The sequence below is a fragment of the Chelonia mydas genome, chromosome 1 (assembly GCF_015237465.2).
Source record: "Chelonia mydas isolate rCheMyd1 chromosome 1, rCheMyd1.pri.v2, whole genome shotgun sequence".
In the NCBI taxonomy this organism is placed as follows: domain Eukaryota; kingdom Metazoa; phylum Chordata; order Testudines; family Cheloniidae; genus Chelonia; species Chelonia mydas.
Genome location: NC_057849.1, coordinates 311,815,964 through 311,837,886, shown reverse-complemented (window position 1 = coordinate 311,837,886; position 21,923 = coordinate 311,815,964). Strand labels below are relative to the sequence as shown.

General features: G+C 47.0%; 1 protein-coding gene and 2 long non-coding RNA genes across 3 annotated transcripts in view; 2 read left to right on the top strand and 1 right to left on the bottom strand.

The window, feature by feature from the left end:
* Window positions 1–1,601: 1,601 nt before the first annotated feature.
* On the bottom strand, window positions 1,602–9,277 carry PIM3 (Pim-3 proto-oncogene, serine/threonine kinase). Its single transcript, XM_007054567.4, has 6 exons — window positions 6,357–9,277; window positions 5,811–5,920; window positions 5,580–5,630; window positions 4,803–5,166; window positions 3,338–3,514; window positions 1,602–3,222 (listed from the first exon to the last, which is right to left on the bottom strand). Exons 1-6 carry the CDS (start codon window positions 6,439–6,441, stop codon window positions 3,038–3,040), a joined length of 972 nt encoding a protein of 323 aa, XP_007054629.2. The 5' UTR covers window positions 6,442–9,277; the 3' UTR covers window positions 1,602–3,037.
* Window positions 6,324–21,923, top strand: part of LOC122466526 — a 34,580-nt gene continuing 18,980 nt past the window's right edge. Inside the window, exon 1 of the long non-coding RNA XR_006292123.1 lies at window positions 6,324–7,141. This is a non-coding gene — a long non-coding RNA (uncharacterized LOC122466526). The remainder of the gene's footprint in view (window positions 7,142–21,923) is intronic.
* LOC122466525 lies at window positions 13,902–14,802 on the top strand. The gene is made up of 2 exons (XR_006292122.1): window positions 13,902–14,076; window positions 14,740–14,802. It is a non-coding gene; the product is annotated as an uncharacterized LOC122466525 (long non-coding RNA).

The following is a 21,923-nucleotide window of genomic DNA, read 5'->3' as shown; positions in this document are numbered from 1 at the left end:
AATTTCTCTAGGGACTACTTGTGGCCGGACATGTGCTTCTCTAAAGAACTTCAATAGGCTTTTGGAACACATCTTACAACCAAAAACAGTTGTCTGAACGATTGCAGAAGAGAAAACCCTCAGGTTCTATCCTTAATATTCTTTTCATAGTGTATGATTTGTAAAGTCTCTCAGTTTCCCTGGATGTAAGTTATTTAAATAATGTTGGTTTCAGAGTAGCAGCCATGTTAGTCTCTATCCGAAAAAAAAAGAACAGGAGTACTTGTGACACCTTAGAGTCTGACACATTTATTTGAGCATAAGCTTTCGTGAGCTACAGCTCACTTCATTGAATGAGCTGTAGCTCACGAAAGCTTATGCTCAAATAAATGTGTCAGTCTCTAAGGTGCCACAAGTACTCCTATTCTTTTTGCGAATACAGACTAACACAGCTGCTACTCTGAAACCTGAAATAATTAGAATACCACTTTATGAAGAGAAAGACCTAAACTCCTTTCATATCTATTTCCATCACAAAACTGCAAGAAAATATGTGTCCTTCCCACTTTTGCTTTACCTCCTGCTAGTCAGTGGCATTTACAGTCTAACCTTATTAACCTCAAGAGTTTGACCTTATGTCAGAGAGGATGATTGCCCACAGGAAACCTAAATATCAGTGAATGACCTGGCAGAAGACAGGGCTCCCAGGAAGGGAAAATAAAACTTGTTGGGGGGTGGGAGCAGGGGGGGGAAGAGGGGAGAAGAAAAAAGTTTTAAAGTCCTGACTTTCACCATTATCATAGGTATTGCGTAGTAGCGCTGCAACATAGTAACCTATAACGTGGTTTTTTATAATAGTGGAATCTTGCAGTCAAACTTCACAAGCTTCGAAAAAGTGGGCATTTCTGCTTCTCTTCACCCCTAATTAACTGATTATTCAATAAAACAAGAAGGCTGAATTTGATATTCACTTGTTTCCATGGCAATCACAACCCTAGGCTTGATTTCATTATTGACCCATATATTGTGAAACTGGGCTGTCACATTTGCTTCCAAACATAAAATTTGAAATAGTAGGGGGAATATTGTGAATAGTTTGCTGGCTAACTTCTCTGAATCAAAAAAGTGTTCATGTTCTCAAAAGTGCATTAGTTGAAACTGCCATCCTTTCTTGGACTCATTGTAGAGATTGATGCACAGGAATTTTTCCTCTCCCAAAATGGGGGTAAATTTACTTTTCCCACTTAATTATGGGTTACTATTTCACAACTGGATGTAGTGGAAAGGCTTCTTTGTTATGGTTTAGAAGGGTGTTAACAATAGTTGAAGTACCAGCGTATTCAAAATCCATAAGTAGTGGTTAATTTCTTTTGTGATGAAGTTCTATATAGCAGCATCATTTTTGTTTTTTGAAGGAAATTCACATAGATGTAGTCAAAGTGAGTGTGTCTGAACAAATAGGAACAGTTTGAAAAGAAGATTGGCTAGAGCCTATTAATTCTCTGGCTCAGCTGCTGGAGCCCCTTAAAGTTATGTTCTTCAAATATTTATAATATAACTGCTTTCTTCCCTGTGTGGTCTGAAATGTAATTCTGAGTACAAGTGAATACACAACACAGTACTGTTATATACAAAAAAAGTTTAATTGAAATACCTGTATAAAAAATATGATCTCCATACATTTCACACTGTTAAACAGAAGGAAAAAAATCCAAATCCAAGCTGCACAAATGCAACCAGATCACAGAAACACAGCTATTAAAATAAATTAAGGTTTATGACTCTGCCACCCTACCTTCCAGAGCCAATACACAAAGACTGTACAATGTCAATAATTTAAAACCCTTCCAAATAGCATTACTTTACATTTCTGGTACAATACCAGTACCAGATGAAGGCATACTAAACTTTAAAAAGTCATTCTATTTCCCTTAAATTAGACTTTGTACAACAACAATTTTCCATCTTCCAACAGAAACTGGTAAGGTCAGAAAAAAAATTTTGTTTTGTTTTTTGAACAAAAGTTAACAGGAATGCAGAAAAGAGTGTCATGGGCAAACCACTAGAATTCCCATGGGGGAGGGGGAAAGCAGTGTTGAATATAACTCTAACCAAATAAATTAAGCAAATAAATAGCCACAGTTGAAACTGTGGGAGGTCTTCTAAAACTTCAAACAAATAAATAAAAAACTGTATAATACATGGGAAAACCAAATTTACATAAACACATTATACAGGTATGGAAAAAAGTAAAGTCCTTGAATATTGCATTGATTGTGCATTTAAACATGCCCATACATACTTTAAGACTCGCAGGTTGACAAAAGGAGGGGGCGGAGGGAGGGCGGGATTGAGAAAGGGGCTTCGCATGCCCAGTGGTAGAGATGATAAAAAAAAAAAAAAAAAAACAAACAACCCAAGAGTGAATGTTCCTGATAAAAAAGCTGATATACCTGTTCATATTTGTATGCAGGCTACAGGAAATATTTTGGAGCAGCAGAGGTGGGTTTGGGGGCGGGACAGGGACTGGAAGGAGTGAAATGTCTGTGTTCAAGTATTCCATCACCAGTGGATGGGACTACTTCATTCAATCACCGAACATGTTCTCCAATGCATCATAGGAGCTGCTTCCTCCAGCACTCAGTCTAAAGGGAGCAAAATCCTATAATGAACTGGATCTTCTTTGGACATACACAGCTCAAAAAAGAAAGTCCCACTGAAGCAGCTTTCAAAAAGGCACTCAAAAGCAAATAAAAATCTAGTCCAGGCTCTATGAGAGCAAAAGAGTTTACCATGTATTCAAGAGGTCACTGCTTTCTTAATAAGGTCAGTCTTTTGACTAAGTACTGGCCTGCAACTCCCAAACAACAGCGTTTCCAAAGGAAATTTCTCATTCCAAAGCAGAAACCAGCAAAAGGGGAAAATAAAATCAAGTCCCTCAGACAAAGATTGAACTACAGAATAATGAATGCATTTTTCTAGCCCCTCCTACGTATTGGCAGCAGCACTGTGGTCTTTCTGCTTGTAGCTCCCCTCCCATTGCGAGGTCCTTAGTGTTTCACAGACTCTCATTGCTTGAACTTGTGCTAGATACATCAGTATCAAGGGTCCGTAGCCTTATGTCACAATCCTCAGACTTCACTACTTCAGATTTGTGCATCCATGCATGGTCAAAAATTTGTTCAAGTGTTGGTCTGTCTGAAGGCCTCAGTGAAAGGCACCATTTGATCAGCTGCTGACATTCTGAAACAGATGAGGTAAACAGACATTAAACTAGAAAGCCTTAAAGAACCACAAACAAGAAAATCACCCAGTATCATGAATTAAGTGTTAGTAATTTTTTAGTGTTTGAGCTCACCAGGTGATATTCTTCTCCTGAAGTATAACCGTCCTCTCAAGATCTCTTCATCTTGTTCAAAAGGGATGTCTCCACAAACCATATCAAACAGGAGCACTCCCAAGGACCACACTGTTGCTGACCTCCCATGGTATCTGTGGTATCGGATCCATTCTGGAGGACTGTACACTCTTGTTCCTACAAATGAAAAACACAACATCCCCCCCAATATCAGCAAACTAAGTTTTATTTTCTCCCCTAACATTTTAGTTGAGCTGCACATTCATATCAAACCACACAAGACTAAAAAATTCTAAATATTCAAAAATCATAGTGGGCCAAATTCATCCCCAGCGAAAGTCCAGAGAGGCTAGCTACAGTTACTCCATGAATACATTTAGACCATTAGCTTGTGCTGTTCTGTTGTGATGAATAACAAGGCTTCCATCAGCTGACTGTTTACTAAAGCATGGCTCCCTTTCACTGACCATGTGGTGTCTACAGCATCACACCAAAAATAGACACAAAAGGACAAAGGGAATGGGGGGGGGGGGGGGCGGTGGAGAACGAGGAGAAGAGAAACAAAAGGTGAAACTCAGGTCTACCTTATTACATACAGCTAATCGGCTTTATCCAATTCCAAGACAGTGTGAACAAAATACAGACTTGCTCACAAACAAATTTTTCAGAATAATCAAAAAAGGCTATTCCGCCGCTTTGAAAAGGCTTTTAGAAACTGCCCTCCCTTGGCACTAGGCTGTTTCTTGGATACCAAACAAAAACTGGAATTTGTGATGCTGACGGTCACATGGCCAGGAGGTTCGGGTTTCACAACAAAACAGATGTTAAGTGCAGCAGCTGACAACAGAGAAGGGGAGGGGGAAGTCCCTCATCTATATCAGGCACACTCACAGCAAGGGAAAAAAAACAAAAACAAAAACAAAAAAACCCACAAAAAATCCCCCAGCTCTTCCATCTATGTGCAAGAAGCATTTCAGTTTTCCTATATTAAAAAACCCAGAATTTAAGTCATTTAAGGGGCATATATCATTTACCCCAGGATTTTAAATCTCCAATGCAGGCATCAGCTGGGTTGTGAGTAATTCGTTCAGATTACAAGTCAAAATACATGCATTGCATATAACATAGATGGGAACGCCTGGCGCTGGTGAAGCCTCAATGTAAACAGATCGCCCTCTAGGAAAAAGGCCTTTTCCAAGGCAGGGAAATATAAACTGCTGCGTCACTGCCTGGAATCACTTCTTTCCTACTCAACAGATCACCCGCAAGCGCCTCCGGGGCACAGGTGTAAATTACCCGCAGATCCATTACCAGCTACTGCAGCTGCAGAGCCACCTTTTGTTGTTGTCAGGAGCTAAGAAAGTGACTAACACCCGCGCCGGGAGAGCGCATCGGGTAAGCTCTAGCGCAGGGCTTTGCTGTCTCACCCGCACGGAGGCATTTTGGGGATGGGAGGGGCACATACCATCGAAGTCGGTGTAGACAGTGTCCTTAAGGATGGCTCCGGAGCCGAAGTCGATCAGCTTGAGCTCGCCCGTCCTGAGATCCACCAGCAGGTTCTCGTCCTTGATGTCCCTGTGCACCACGCCGCAGGTGTAGCAGTGGCGCACCGCCTCCAGGACCTGCCGGAAGAAGCCCCGGGCCGTCTCCTCGTCCAGGGCCCCCTTCTCGGTGATGAAGTCGAAGAGATCCTTCACCAGCTCCGGCCGCTCCATGATGATGAGGTAGCCGTCGGGCCGCTCGTACCAGTCCAGCAGCTTGATGACCCCTCTGAAGCCGGAGCCCACCTTCTTCAGCAGGACGATCTCCAAGGGCACCATCGCTCCGCTCTGGGCAGCGCAAAGAGGCAAGGGCCGCGGTCACTCACCGGGCAGCCCAGGCGGGGAAGCCAGCCAGCCTGCCGCCCGTCCCCACACGCGCACTCCGCCGGGTGGAGGCGCACCCCCCCCCCCCCCCCCCCCCGCGCTGGGCACGGAGTCTCCCGCAGCAGCGCGGGGGCTGGGGAAGTCCAGCGCCGCTCCGCTGGGGGGCTCCGCGGCTGCCGCAGTCAGAGGGGGAGGAGCCGGGGGAAGAAACCCCGCCAAAATCCCCCCCAGCTGTAAACAATAACACAGGGGCGGGAGGGGGACCCAGCCCTCTCGCCACCCAAACAATAGCCACCCAGGGTGACTGCCGGGCGGGCGGCTCCCAGCTTCTCTCGCACCCACCGCGCGGTTACACCCGCTCCCCGGCGAATACTTACGATGGTGCCCCACTCGGTGACTCGCTCCTTCACCACATGCTTCACGGCCACCTGGGGGGAGAGAGACCAGGCGCCGTCAGAGCGGGGTGGGGGAAAAGCCTTCCCCGCTCTGCAGCGGCGGAGAGGGCTGGGGCGGCTGCGACGCGCGACCCTGCGGCCACGCACACGCCGCCCTGAGCAGACAGCAAGACACAACTACGCAGCCATGAATAGCCCCCCCCTTCTCCTTACCGGCAAGCCGTCTGCTATCCGGGTCCCCGCGTACACGGTGCCGAAGCCCCCGCTGCCCAGCACGGAGCCCACCTGGTAGAGTTTATCGAAGGGCTCCTTTTCCGATTTCGCTAGAAACGGGAAGACAAATTAAGAGTGGGGGGTTGGAGTCGCTCTATTATTAATAAGGCAGGACACGAGGCAGGCGAGAGGAAGCCCCGCCAGGGGAGCCGCATGGCTGTTCACACCGGCACATGCAGCTCTTCATCCTAAACCTAGCGAGCAAGGGGAAACCAGGCGGGTTTTGGTGCGACACGACAGCAGCGATCCGACAAGCAGCCACCCAGCGCCAAAATATCCAACACGCCCCACTGGGAGGGACGCGGACGCCGCGCACTCTCCCATAACAACCCAGCTAACAGGGGAGCTGTGCCCATCCCTACGCGGCGATACGCTAGCAGGGAATGTGACAGCCGAGAAATCCTCGGAGCTTGCAAACTCCCCATTAAAAAGCGACGGGCACCGCACCGTGGCTGGGTCACAACCAGCGAGTCGCTAACTGCGTACCTGGTTGGAGGATTTTCACCGGCAAGTGATCCATGCTGGTGGGGTTGCAAATGTGAGCGAGGGAGCCAAACTTGGAGAGCAACATCTTCCAGAGGAGCCGGGGGAAGGGGAAGGAAAGAGATCCTACAGCGAAACGTAGAGAGTGTCCTCCGGGCTAATTATTCAATTAACGATCTGCTGGGAAGGAGCGGCGCGATCTCCTTCCCGACCCGGGAGGGGAGCTGCGAAGCGGCTGCCTGGGCTCCTGCTCTGCTCTCCCCAGTCCACCAGCAGCAGTTGATGTTGTAGCAGAGGGTGGCAGACGCCTCCAGAAATAAACAGCCACAAAGAATCCAAGCTGAAGCGGCGTGGAGCCCGTCGACAAAAAGCAATCAATAACGAGGGCGATGCTCTGCTTCTCCCACCGCAGCTGAAACGCAACCCCAGATGCCAGCAGGGCTGCAGAGAAAGTGGGTAAAATCCGCCCCGGCGAGAAGGACGCTTGCTCGGGGCCGCTGGGTGACTGCGAATTCAATCCAGCGCCGCAGTGAAACCGTACCCCTGGTGCAGCAGCAGCGCAGCCTCCTCGGTGCCTGCTCACTTCTGAGCTCAATTACAGCAGGAGCTGCCTCTTAACTCTCAATGTTTTGGTGCGGGGAAGAGAGATACAAATATCCCTCCGCGGGGGAGTGGGAAAACACCTCGTTGTGCCTTCCGGAGTTCTTCCCCTCCTCTAGAGCACAGCGCGCTGAGATGTCTTCGTGCGGTCTCCGGCTCTGGCGGGGACTGCAGAGTCCCAGCCCACAGTAAATACAAGGGATGGGGGGTCTGGAACTACTTATTTGTAGTAATAGACGCGCACAGTTACACTGTCTGAAATTCTCATCACACGCTACCAAAAAAAAGGGGGGGCAGAGCAAGATTCTGTAATTTGCATTAACTTTATCAGTCAGCCAATGAAGGGCCACCTTTTCAAAGGGGGTATCGGGCAGTGGCCAATCAGGAAGAGGGTTTATTTGCATATGCTTAAGTGAGGCCAGGCGCGCAGGGCGGGAATTCCTAGGCGCGCCTTTCGCCTCATTTCTCCTTTCTCCCGGCTGCGCTGGGGAAAGGTCACTCTGCGCCGAGCTGAGACACTGCGTCTGGCGCTGGGGTGGGAGGGAGATAGGGGGAAAGAGCAGCAGCAACAGCAGCCGCCGCCATGATCCCCGTTGTGGGGACACCGGGAAGGGGAGGGCTGTATCCATGCTGCTCCTTTGATGAAGCCGACCAAACACCGGTTAGAAACCTGCTTATTTATAGCGCAGTGTTCACCGGCATAACACATCCTGCTCCCTTGCCTAGTCTAGCTTCATTTGTGCCCGCCCTCTTTCTGCTGTGATTTCTTACTCCTCTCTCTTCCGGGCCGGCTGAGCTGCACCGCGCTTGGCGGTGGAGTTTGCTCCACAGAGCCTGGGTCCGAGCCCTTCAGCCTGCGCCCCTGGGTCTCGGCTGCAGGGGGTCTTTGTATGGCCGCATCTGCCGTGTGAAAGCCCACGTGCGTTAGGGGGAGCTAATGGGATTCCCTGATACACGCTGGGAGACTTCAGTATGTTAGACCCGAGCCTGCCCTTGAACGGCGACGAGCCCTTTCCTAGCTAGGCGTCGGTTAAGAATTGCGAGAAGCGCATGTGCTCCCCCCGCTCCGGTTCGCAGGGCTGGAAATCCGCACAGACGCTGCAATGTCACACGCTGGATCCCGTGCGTGTGTCTCAGGCACCTCTTGACGTCTGGCGCGGGCTGAGATTGAAAGGCAGCTCCTTTCCCATCAGAGTCCACAGAGGGCGCTGAGGCAACGAGGAATCATCCGAGGGAAGGCCGCATGGCGTCCTCAGGCGGGGTAGGCGCTCAGAGCTGCTGCCAAGTCTCACTCAGCTGGGAGGCAAATCTAGATTAATTTTAAGGCAGTTTTTAGAAACACCTCTCTCGTGAAGAAGGAATTTACAGCTTGTTTCAGTGAGAACTAACTTCACTGAGTTTCTGCCATTTCCACCGAAACTGGAACAGCTTGAGCTGGGCCCTGCCTACAGGCTCAGGTTGGTTTAGGGCTTGTTCGCCAGTTCCGTCTAGAGACCAGTCCTTATTGCATTTGGTGGGTAGAGACAGTTGGATAGCAGTTTTAGGGACTACTTAAACTCTGCTTTCCAGTTACTGGTAACTGGGCTAGAGTTGCAGCAGCTGTAGTCTAAGGGCTTGTCTTCACTGACATCACTGCAACAGTTCGTTAGAGTTAGTACAATTGAGTTACTGCACTTCAAAACAACACTGGAATTACGCACACAGTGATTTGATTAGCAGCACAGAGTGATTGGATTAGCAGAATGATTGGATTAGTTGATGAGCAGTTTTAACCCAAACTGCTGCTTCCCCTCAGCATTACTAGGGCCTTGTCTATACTAAAAAGTTAGGTTGACCCAGCTCCATCATTCAGGGGTGTGAAAAATCCACCCAGAGCGCCATAGGACCTAAGCCCTGTTGTAGATAGCACGAACAAAAAATTCTTCTGTTGAGCTAGCTACCCCTTTTTAGGGAGGTGGACTAACTACGCAGTCGGTGTAGGTTGTGTCACACTGAAGTACTACAATGCAGTGCTATAGCTGTGCCACTGTAGCGTTTCAAGTGTAGACAAGCCCTAGCTTAAGCATCAGCATCACTCAAATTTCAAAGCCCCCAGTTCCCCACCCTCGACAGGAAAATTCACACCCCTGAACGATGCAGTTAAACCGACTTATCCCTAGTGTAGACAGTACTAGGTAAATGGGAGAATTCTCCCGTTGACCTAACTACTGTCTCTTGGAGAGGTGGATTACCTATGCCGAAGTGAGGGCTTCTCCTGTCGGCGTAGGTAGTGTCTTCACTGAAACTGCTTGTGATTCATGAACCTGGGGAAGATAAGTGTCTGAATGCCTAAATTGAGTGTGGGGCCTGAAACAAAACGAAACAAAACGATGAGGGGGGAAGATTGCCCTCCCTTATGACTTTTAGCCTAGTGGATAGGAGGCTCAACTGGGATGTGGGAGTCCCTGGTTCAAGTCCTCCCTACTACTACTGAAGAAGTACAGAGAAGAGAAACAAAAATGATTAGGAGTCTGGAAAAGCTTCCATATGAGGAGAGATTAAAAAGACGGGGACTGTTCATTTTAGGAAAGGGATGATTAAGGGGGGATAGGTTAGAGGCACAGTTGCCAACTTTCATATGCTAAATAAGCTCCCCGACTTTCACTATAAGCCAAAAACTAAGCTAATCCCATTTCAAAACAAGCCAATCCCTAAGAACCTCAACACTCTATGTAACTAGATCCCCTCGGCATGCAGTCTGAAACTGTGGTTGGCCCACTGTGCACCCCTGACTCTCTTCCCCCCTTGCCCCTGCTTGCCACTTGCCCCTGCTTCCCCTCCCCCTGCCACTGCTTTCCAGGAGCCAATCAAAAAAATGAAGCAACAAGCTACAAGGCAAAAACTACCCAACAAGCAACTCACAAGCCAATTAAGCCAAAAAAAAAGCCCAATTTCTGTGTTTTTTCCTGCAGGTTTGGCATGTCTGGTTAGAGGTCTATATCATCATGAATGGTGTGGAGAAAGTGTATAAGGAACTGTTATGTATCCCTTCACATAACACAAGAACTGGGGGTCACCCAATGAAATTAATAGGCAGCAGGTTTAAAACAGACATAAGGAAGCACTTCTTCACACAATGCACAGTCAACCTGTAGAACTTGTTGCCTGGGATGTTGTGAAGACCACAGGTGCCAACTTTTCGAAGTGCCAGGGGGTGCTTGACGCCTGGCTCTGCCCCCACCCCCGGCCCTGCCCCCACCCCCACTCCACCCCTTTACCCAAGACCCCACTCCTCCCAACTTCTTCCCCCCCGGTTTCACCCCTGCCCCCGAGCATGCCGCATCCTCTCTCCTCCCCCTCCCTCCCAGCCTCCTGCATGCTGCAAAACAGCAAATTGTGATGGGCGGGAGGTGCAGGAAGGGAGGGGGAGGCGCTGTTGGCCGTTGCGAGCCATTGGAGAGATGGGGGGGGAGGTGGTACGGGGGAGGGGTGGCTTAGAGCCACAGCCCGGCCACAATAAGACCCGGGTGGGCAGTTGTGGGGAACCACGGTGGACCCTCCACCTGCCTGCAGTGCAGGGGGGGGGTGGGACTGAGAACAGCCCTCGTCCATGTCCCCAACCTGCAGGCTCCTTGGCCGGCCGAGGGCACGTGGAGGGTCTGCGATGCCGCGCGGGCTCCTCACACCTCCTCGTGCGGATCTCCCCGATAAGGTTCTGGCGGGGGGTGCCTCGGAGCCTCAGCCCCGCCAGGTAAGTAGAGCCCTGCAAATCCACGGATATCTGCAGACAGTGGATGTGGATATCTGCAGATAGTTTTTGCGGATCGCAGTCTGATGCGAATACACATTTCTGTATCTGCGCAGGACTCTATAAACCTTCCATATTGTTTGTGCTGCTCCTTTTCGTCTGCCTCAGAAAGTTCATTTCTATAGCCCTGAACAATTGCAACTGTAGGAAACCTATATAAACTATTTTTGCCTTATTTGAATGTTGTTTTTCAACTGTAAATTGGAAGCAATTCAATGGTATTATGCTAATCTGTTCTTTGGTGTACAAATAATTTTTTGTGCACAAGGGTCCCTGACAAGCGTCAGTTGTGGTATACAGTAATATGGGAATACCATGCAAGGTTCTGCCTGCTGCCTAGAAACAATAACTGACTCGAACTTTGTTCTTAGTTATTACAGGGTATCTAGGTTCAATTTGCTGTGCCACAGCATCAGGTATGTCTAATAAAATTGTATTGGTCTAACTATAGTGCTCCAGTGTAGGTAGGGTAGTTGGTGTAGAGAGTTCCTGTGTGAGATAGCCAATAGGTGGATGTTATGTAGCCTGACTACAAGGAATGGTGGGGAAAATGGGCTTCTAGTGTGAAAAGCTCCAACTGAAGTTGATGAGAGCTAGGAGTGTTCAGTACCTCTGAAAAACAGGACCCAATTTCTCCAGAGATGTAGGGCCTGTGCTCTAACTTGCATGCCAACAAGTGGTTATGGGACTGTGCATGAGGCAATGCAGGCTATACTTGTTTACAGGTGCTAGAAAGTGAGCTTCCCCCCAATGTCCCTTAGAAGCGTTATGCCTGCTCCTAACCTTTGCAATTGTAATTTCTCCAGCACTTTACCTGGCCCTGCCCTTGCTGTCAACTCTGTGTAGTTCAGGCTGCTAGACCGTACATAACTCCTGTGTGTTTTTTAGAAAGGACAAGCAACTGCATAAAAACGAGTGCGTACATAGCAAATAAGAATGTAACAGGAAAAAATACGGAAACGCTCGTTATGCCTCTTTTTTGAGCTCACTCCCAAAAAATGTTGTCTTTGAATTTCCACAGTGTTATTGCTATAGCTGACCAGTACAGATTATTTTGTTCTTTATGGTTACCCCCACCCCATATAATAATTTAAGCTGAAAAGGAAAATACAATTTATATTTTGTCTTCAAATGAAATCTTCATCACAAATCCCATAATAGCTGTCAATCGGACTCCAACAGCACTAGGGCAGCCAAAATGTGTTCTGGGTTACAAACCTTTTTGGCAGTTGCATTGTGTATTTAGATGGACTGATGGCGCAGTCATAACCTCTGATAATTCTTCCAGTGTCTTCCTTCTCTTGACCATCATTGTTTCCATCTTATTTAGACTGAACTTCAGTCATTTAATTGTTGCCTAGGTCCATATCCTCATCATGCATATGGCAAAATAAAATAAAATCCACCACCTTTCAGGTGAAAAGGATATATGGAGCTGAGTATCATTAGCAGTAGACTGATGTCAGCAAGGTAGTGATGCCTCACAATCTCTCCGTGTGACCTCAGATACACATTTAGCAAGAAAAGTGTCAATGAAATCTTGCAGAATCATGCATGATAGGGCCTTTATGGTAGATGAACAACCTCTCAAACCTGCCATTTGAGATTTCTCAGAAAGGAAAAACATGGTCTTATGGGAGAATAACACTTTCCATCTCTGTCTGTGAGATCTGGCAGGTCACCAATACTTTGTAGTTGATGATGTCAAGGTCTGCCTATAGAATTCACTGAAAGTCACTGAGAATACTTTTATGGGAATCTGGGAAGGAAGATGACATCAGAATTGCCATACTACAGTCTTCCCAATAATTGTCTCTAAAAATGATAAGTTTGAGGAAGCTCAGTGATTGACAAAGAAATAACTTTTTCACCTGAATGACCTTGTCAGTTACTGATCAAGAAGCCATCACTTGGCTTTAACAACCGTGACCTTTTGGGAGGTTATTAAGAAGGTTGTAGTAGGGCAGCTCCAGATTCTTTTGGTTTCCTATCAGTCTACTTTTAGGCCTGGACATAGTACAGACACTGCATTAGCTACCTTGGTAAGTTATCTTTTGGCAATGGACAAAGGTCAGAGGTCCATGTCCCTTTGATTAATCTTATTAGCCTCTGATACTGTTGACTGATCTGCCTGCAAGATCTGGCAGACGTGGATGGGACTGTTCTTCAGTAATGTCATTATTTCCTTTCTGAGAAGTGAGTCTAAAGGGCCTGCTCATTTTTTTTAAGTGTTTTTGGAATCACATCTGTCCAGATGGACACATTAACTCCATTCATAACGGTGCTTAAACCTCCACATAGTTTTTTCCCAACTATGAGAGAGTCTTGCCGGTTGTAACCCTTCTTTCCTCTGTTCATCCAGAGCCTCTCTGAATGAAACAGCTGAAACTACTAGTGAAGAAGGCACCTCTTCCACAACATGAGTCTCAGCCCTGGTCTACACTACGAGTTTAGGTCGAATTTAGCAATGTTAGATCGATTTAACCCTGCACCCGTCCACACAACGAAGCCATTTTTGTCGACTTAATGGGCTCTTAAAATCTATTTCTGTACTCCTTCCCGATGAGGGGATTAGCGCTGAAATCGACATTGCCGGGTTGAATTTGGGTTAGTGTGGACGCAATTCAACAGTATTGGCCTCCGGGAGCAATCCCACAGTGCTCCATTGTGACCTCTCTGGACAGCACTCTCAACACGGATACACTAGCCAAGGTACACAGGAAAAGCCCCGCAAACTTTTGAATTTCATTTCCTGTTTGGCCACCGTGGCGTGACCACGCAGAGCTCATCAGCAGAGATGACCATGGAGTCCCAGAATCGCAAAAGAGCTCCAGCATGGACTGAACGGGAGGTACTGGATTTGATCGCTGTATGGGGAGATGAATCCGTGCTATCAGAACTCCATTCCAAAAGACGAAATGTAAAAATATTTGAAAAAAATCTCCAAGGGCATGAAGGATAGAGGCTATCAAAGGGACCCCCAGCAGTGCCACGTGAAACTTAAGGAGCTCAGGCAAGCCTACCAAAAAACCCAAGAGGCAAACGCCCGCTCGGGGTCAGAGCCCCAGACATGCCGCTTCTATGATGAGCTGCATGTAATTCTAGGGGGTGCCCCTACAACTACCCCACACCTGTACGTGGACTCACGCAACAGGGATGAGGATTTGCTGGACGAAGAAGATGATGATGAGGAGGAGGTTGAAGATCGCACACACCAGGCAAGCGGAGAAACCGTTCTCCTCGACAGCCAGGAACTGTTTATCACCCTGGAGCCAAAACCCTCCCAACCATCCCAACCCAGGCTCCCGCACCTTGAAGGCAGAGAAGGCATCTCTGGTCAGTGTACCTTTGTAAATATAATACACAGTTTAAAAGCAAGCGTGTTTAATGATTATTTTGCCCTGAAGACTTGGAATGCATTCATGGCCAGTGGAGCTACTGGAAAAGTCTGTTAACATGTCTGGGGATGGGGCAGAATTACTCCAAGGATATCTCAATGAAGCTGTCCTGGGGGTACTCCCAAAGCCTTTGCAAAAGGTTTCTGGGGAGGGCAGCCTTATTGCGTCCTCCATGGTAGGACACTACCACAGCAGGCCAGTAGCACGTAGTCTGGAATCATTGCATAAGAAAGCATGGCAACGTGTGGTCCAGGTGTTTGCTGGCATTCAAGCAACATCTGTTCTTTATCTCTCTTTGGTATCCTCAGGAGAGTGATATCATTCATGGTCACCTGGTTGAAATAGGGGAATTTTATTAAGGGGACATCAGAGGTGGCCGTTCCTGCTGGGCTGTTTGCCTGTGGCTGAAAAGAAATCATCCCCACTGTTAGCCACGCGGTGGGGGGAGAGGTGAAGCGATCATCCCAGAGAATTGGGTGTGTGTGGGGCGGGGGGGTGAGTTGGGTTTGTGCTGCACGTTAACCCGAAAACATCAGCCCCTCCTTTTAAATGGCCAATGTGTCTTTTTCAATTTTAATCTCCCTTTTTTTTCCTCCCACAGCTGCAAATGTTTCAACCCTGCGACTAGCATCTCTGTCCCAAAGGCTAGCGCAGATAAGAAGGCGAAATAAATGCACTCAAAATGAAATGTTCCCTGAGCTCATGCAGTCCACCCAAACTGAAAGAGCCCAGCAGAATGCGTGGAGGCAGACAACGGCAGAGTCCAGGAAAGCACAAAATGAATGCAAGGACAGGAGGGACGCGCAAGAGGATAGATGGCTAGAGAAACAGTCGAGGTGGTGGGATCAAGAGAAAAGGTGGCGGCAGCATGATGAAAGGAGGCAGGATGCAATGCTGAGGCTACTGGAGGATCAAACTGATATGCTTCGGTGTATGGTTGAGGTGCAGGAAAGGCACAGACCGCCACTGCAGCCCCTGTGTAACCAACTGCCCTCCTCCCCAAGTTCCATAGCCTCCTCACCCACACGCCCAAGAATGCGGGAGCGGGGGGCTCTGGGCACCCAACCACTCCACCCCAGAGGACTGCCCAAGCAACAGAAGGCTGGCATTCAGTAAGTTTTGAAGTGCAATGTGGCCTTGTCCTTCCCTCCTCCCGTCCTCCTGTACCCCTCTCGGGCTACCTTGGCAGTTATCCCCCTATTTGTGTGACAAATTAATAAAGAATGCATGAATTTGAAACAACAATGACTTTATTGCCTCTGCAAGCGCTGATTGAAGGGGGGACGGGAGGGTGGCTGGCTTACAGGGAAGTAGAGTGAACCAAGGGGTGGGTTTTCATCAAGGAGAAACAAACAGAACTCTCACACCATAGCCTGGTCAGCCATGAAACTGGTTTTCAAAGCTTCTCTGATGCACAGGGCGCTCTGCTGTGCTCTTCTAACCGCCCTGGTGTCTGGCTGTGCATAATCAGCGGCCAGGTGATTTGCCTCAACTTCCCACCCTGCCATAAATGTCTCCCCCTTACTCTCACAGATATTGTGGAGCACACAGCAAGCAGTAATAACAGTGGGAATATTAGTTTCGCTGAGGTCTAACCGAGTCAGTAAACTGCACCAGCATGCTTTTAAATGTCCAAATGCACATTCTACCACCATTCTGCACTTGCTCAGCCTATAGTTGAACAGCTCCTGACTACTGTCCAGGGTGCCTGTGTATGGCTTCATGAGTCATAGCATTAAGGGGTAGGCTGGGTCCCCAAGGATAACTATAGGCATTTCAACATCCCCAACGGTTATTTTCTGGTTTGGAAAGTGAATCCCTTGCTGCAGCTGTTCATACATACCAGAGTTCCTGAAGATGTGAGCGTCATTACCTTTCCCAGCCATCCCACGTTGATGTTGGTGAAAAGTCCCTTGTGATTCACCAGTGCTTGCAGCACCATTGAAAAGTACCCCTTGCGGTTTATGTACTGGTTGGTAAAGTGATCCGGTCCCAAGATAGGGATATGCGTTCCATCTATTGCCTCACCACAGTTAGGGAATCCCATTGCAGCAAAGCCATCCACTATGACCTGCACATTTCCCAGAGTCACTACCCTTGATAGCAGCAGCTCAGTGATTGCATTGGCTGCTTGGATCACAGCAGCCCCCACAGTAGATTTGCCCACTCCAAATTGATTCCTGACTGACCAGTAGCTGTCTGGCGTTGCAAGCTTCCAGAGTGCTATTACCACTCACTTGTGAACTGTGAGGGCTGCTCTCATCTTGGTATTCTTGAGCTTCAGGGCAGGGGAAAGCAAGTCACAAAGTTCCATGAAAGTGTCCTTACGCATGCGAAAGTTTCGGAGCCACTGGGAATCATCCCAGACCCGCAACACTATGCGGTCCTACCAGTCTCTGCTTGTTTCCTGGCCCCAGAATTGGCGTTCCACAGCATGAGCCTGCCCCATTGCCCCCAGGATGGCCAAATTGCTGGAGCCCATGCTTTGAGAGAAGTCTGTGTCCATGTCTTCATCACTCTCATCACCGCGCTGCCATTGCCTGCTTTTGCAGGTTCTGGTTCTGCATATACTGCATGATAATGTGTGAGGTGTTTACAATGCTCATAACTGTCGCGGTGATCTGAGTGGGCTCCATGCTTGCCGTGATATGGCATCTGCAGGAGAGCAAGAGAGCAGAGTTGCAGGGGAAGCGGTGGTTGAATGACCAGTTTTGCAGACCTACTGCACCGTCTGCTGCCAGGACACAACAGCTGAGCAGGCTGCACTCTTGCCGGGGTATGGCGAGACAAGAGCAGCTGAGCAGAGTTGCAGCAGAAGTGGCCCTGCGAGACCACCAGGACAGCAGAGTGGCAGTGGAAGCAGTGGATAACAGCGGTCATATAGAGGACCTGCAAGGTGGATTCATAGCATCAGGAGAGCAGAGTGGCAGCAGAAGCGGTTGTTCGATGATGATGGTTTGCAGTCCTACTGCATCATCTGCTGAAAGCAGTATAGCGCCTGCATGGAAAAAAGGTGCAAAATGATTGTCTGCGTTGCTTTCACGGAGGGAGGGGCGACTGACGACAAGTACCCAAAACCACCCGCGACGATATTTTTGCCCCATCAGGCACTGGGAGCTTAACCCAGAATTCCAATGGGCGGCGGAGACTGCGGGAACTGTGGGATAGCTACCCACAGTGCAACGCTCTGAAAGTCGACGCTAGCCTCGGTACTGTGGATGCACTCCGCCGACTTAATGTGCTTAGTGGGGACACACACAATCGACTGTATAAAATCGCTTTCTAAAAAATCAGCTTCTATAAATTCGACCTAATTTCGTAGTGTAGACATACCCTCAGTCTCTTCTTTGAATCACATTTCACATTGATTCATAGATTCATAGATACTAAGGTCAGAAGGGACCATTATGATCATCTAGTCTGACCTCCTGCACAATGCAGGCCACAGAATTTCACCCACCCACTCCTGCGAAAAACCTCTCACCTATGTCTGAGCTATTGAAGTCCTCAAATTGTGGTTTAAAGACTTCAAGGAGCAGAGAATCCTCCAGCAAGTGACCCGTGCCCCATGCTACAGAGGAACACTATTTTCCTGGTGCATATTTAACCAGGTGGAATATTCCTGCTTGGAAAACAAAACAAAGCAAAACCAAACTTATGATAGTTATATTTATATATTATTGACAGTATATCCACCTTTGTACATACATGCGTGTTATTGGATTCACCACATGCAAATAGAAATCTGACTAAATGTTTAATTTGCTTTATTTGATATTCTAACTGCTGCTTTTACGATGTTGTTATGTACACAATATTCAGAGAAATGTTAATGTCAGTAATCTAATTAGCTGTTTGAGACAAGGGCTTCATGAATACAATCATAATTTGAATGCTATAGAAGCAACTCTCCTTTGAGACTGGCAATAATTAGTAGTCTGCCTAATCAGCAAATAAAGTTTTCAGAATGATATGACCTGATTGCAAAAGATGTATGTTTTAGCAGAAGCTGGATCTTTGGGAGATATCTTAGTACACCAATCAATGATTCTACAAAACAAGCTGATATATACAAATGTCATCATTTACAGTGTGGGTAGTGGGGAGCACAAATACATTTTTACATGGAGTGTTTAATGTCAAGATGAATCTATCAGTCTACATTCTCTGTTCAGGCAGAGTTATGTTCAGTGCATGACCAGAGAGGTGTGGGCAGAGGAGACAGTAACCCCAGTACATTATCTTCATCACACCTAGCTTCTGTCCCCTCAAGAATTAAATCCTAGGGAGTAGTATGTGAAGTCAAGAATCAGACTTTTAAGATGATATTCTTTATGGTCACACAATTGTTATTAATTGTCACTTGCATAGTGACAGACGATGAAAGTAATTGTAAATAAGGAATCATTATCCTGTGACGGTGTTTCTAGCAGGGTTCCATGGGGTTCTGTTCTTGGTCCAGTGCTATTCAATACCTTCACCAATGATATAGAAGACAATATAACATCCTTGCTCGCTAGTAAAATTTGTAGGTGACACAAATATCAGTGGAGTGGTAAATAATGATGGGATTTGGGTGAGTTATATGGACCAACAGCATCTCTTGATAAGGTGGTCGTATTTGAACAACATACATTTTAACACTACCAAATGCAAAATCATATATCTAAGAACAAAGAACATAGATTAGTCTTAAAATATGGAAGTTAGTGTCCTGAAATGCAGTGACAATGCAAAGAACTTGGGGGTCATGGTATATAACCAACTGAACATAAGCTCCCAATGTGATGATATAGCTAAGAGGGAGAACATGATCCTTGGACGTACAAGCAGGGGGATATCAAGCAGGAGTAGGGAAGTGGTATTACCTCTGTATACAGCAGGGGTCGGCAACCTGTGGCATGAGGCCCTCCAGGGAAAGCCCTGGTGGGCCAAGCCAGTTTGTTTACCTGCCGCGTCCGCAGGTTCAGCTGATCGCAGCTCACACTGGCCGCAGTTCACCGCTCCAAGCCAATGGGGGCTGCGGGAAGCGGTGCAGGCCAAGGGATGTGCTGGCCGCCCTTCCCGCAGCCCCCATTGGCCTGGAGTGGCGAACCGTGGCCAGTGGGAGCTGTGATCGGCCAAACCTCTGGACGCGGCAGGTAAACAAACCGGCCCAGCTGGCCAGGGGCTTTCCCTGGTGGGCTGTGTGCCAGAGGTTGCCAACCTCTGGTATACAGCATTAGTGAGACCATTGCTGGAATAATGTGTTCAAAACGGATGTTGAAAAATTGGAAAATATTCAAAAAAGAGATACAAGAATGATTCAGGGTTTGGAAATCATACCTTATGGTGACAGTCTTAAGATCAGTCTATTTAGTTTATCCAAGAGAAGGTTAAGGGGTGACTTAACTGATATCTATAAATATCTGTATGGGGAAGAGTTTTCTGATATTAGGCAGCATTTTAATTTAGCAGAACAAAGTGCATCAAGATTCACTGGTTGGAAGCTGACCCCAGACAAATTCACACGAGAAATAAGGCACTTTTTTTTTTTAATGGTGAGAGTAATTAACCATTGGAACAATTTACATAGGGATGGGTGGATTCTCTATCATTTGAAGTCTTAAATCAAGAGCGGATGTCTTTCCAAAAGATACGCTCAAAGATACAGCTCAAACAGAAGTTATGGGTGTGATGCAGAAATGTAATGGGTGAGGTTCGATGGCATATCATATGCAGGAGGTCAGGTTGGATGAACATAATGGTCCCTTTTGGTATTAATGTCTATGAGCATGTCCATTTATAAAACTGATCAAGTCCTATGGCCTAATTCTCCACTGTTATACATCTGTGTTAGTGTAATACCAGTGCTGGAATAATGTGTGCAGTATTTGTCACCCAATCCAAAAAGATTATTGCAGAACTATAGGGGGCTCAGAAAAGGGTGATGAGAATGATTAGGGACATGGAAAAATCTCTCATATAAAAAGAGATTGCTTTATCTTAAAAAGAAGAAGACTAAGAGGGGAAATGGGAAAAGTATAAATAAAATAATCAATGTTCTAAAGAAGATAGATCAGGAAATTCTGTTCTTTGTCCCATAACACATGAGCCAGGAGACATTGAGTGAAGTTAAAAGTTGGCAGATTTGAAGCTAATAAAGGGATATAATTTTTTCACACATGTAATTAGATTAGAACTTTCTCCCAGCAGGCAGCTGACCTGCCAGGAAATGTCCGTACCTACTGCAGGCAGTTCTGTGGTTCCAGGATGACTCCTGAGTCATCTCAGGACCCGTATGTAAATCTGTGGTGGAGATCATCCTCGAATTGAGGGAGCACCGAGGACAAAGAATTAGACCAGTGGTGGAAACCTGCGGCCTTTGGGCCATACGCAGCCCATCAGGGTAATCTGCTGGCGAGCCGCGAGACAGTTCGTTTACATTTACAATGGAAGCTGCAGGAAGCGGCGCGGGCCACAGGGATGTGCTGGCTGCCACTTCCCGCAGCTCCCATTGGCCAGGAACGGTGAACCACAGCCACTGAGAGCTGTGGGCGGCCGTGCAAATATAAACAAACTGCCTGGTGGCCCCACCAGTGGATTACCCTGATGGGCAACGTGCGGCCCGTGGGCCATAGGTTGCCCACCACTGAATAAGACTGTGGAGCTCATTGCCATTGGAAGTCATTGAGGCTAAGAACTTAGCGAGATTCATAAAATATCCAGAGTTGTCATAATTAATGGCAATTTTTGGAAGGTCTATTAAACCTCACTTTTGAGGGTTTAAGCCAATCTCTAACTATTAGAAAACAGATTGAGACCGAATGTGGCTGCAGATTATCCCGTATCTGCCTACTGTGGGGTTCTTATACGTTTCTCTGAAGCATCTACTATTGGCCACTGTCAGAGACAGCATACCTAGATTGACCTCAGGTCTGATCCAGTATGAAAGTTCCTAGGTTCCTGTATTAGCCAGTGTAACTCCCTTGACTTCAATGGAGTTATACCAAAAGTGGTGTAATGAAGTGGAGACTCAACCCAGAATCTTTAGTCCAAAGAGATTGTGTCTAACATACGAGGTACGAGAGGTAAAAGACTGTCTTTGCATTCAGAGCTGATCCAAAGATGCTAAAATAAGGCTCAAAATCTGATTCTGTTCCATCTTCATTTTGTACATTTTTCAAATATTAGAACACCGTGAACTGTGAAAGTCAAATTTTACCTGAACTGTGGACTTTATTCCCATATTACTTACATCAGTCCAGTTTATTTATATAACTTATTGATTACCAATAGCCAAAAGTATTTGGATATGTTCTCCATTAAATAATTCAATAAGTTACTAATCATAAGCTGGTTCCAAAAGCCACACTACAAACCCTCATTACCTCTACTTTCAGCAAAGGACAGAAGGAAATAGAAATTAATAGGCTGTACAAAACAAACAATGAAGGCTGTCACAGAAATCGAGAGAGAGTTCCACAGATGAGGGCCTGCCATACAAAGATCTGTGCCCGCTCCAGACTGAACCTTGAGACTGCAATTTAGTCAACCCCACAATATTCCACATTCAGAATACAGCACGAGCTGGTGTAGCTGGTACCTTGGTACTATGTTATTACTTTCCATTTTGGCCTGCATAGGGCTATGTTTCCAAATTTAAAGGCACAGTAGGTCACCTTAAGTAGGATGAGAGCTGTTTTTATCAGGAACTGTTAAAAGGATGCATTTGTTGTCATGCAGACATGGTGAACTAATTCACAGTTGTAGGTGTGATAGAAGGATACATTTTCAGGACCATGT

Bases quoted from the DNA above. Each gene is read 5' to 3' on its own strand.
- PIM3 (XM_007054567.4), bottom strand. From the start codon at position 6,441: ATGTTGCTCTCCAAGTTTGGCTCCCTCGCTCACATTTGCAACCCCACC. The intron at 5,631-5,810 runs GTAAGGAGAAGG...CTCTCCCCCCAG, and splicing joins GGATAGCAGACGGCTTGCCG to GTGGCCGTGAAGCATGTGGT. The intron at 3,515-4,802 runs GTATGTGCCCCT...TTTCATTTGTAG, and splicing joins TGTCTACACCGACTTCGATG to GAACAAGAGTGTACAGTCCT.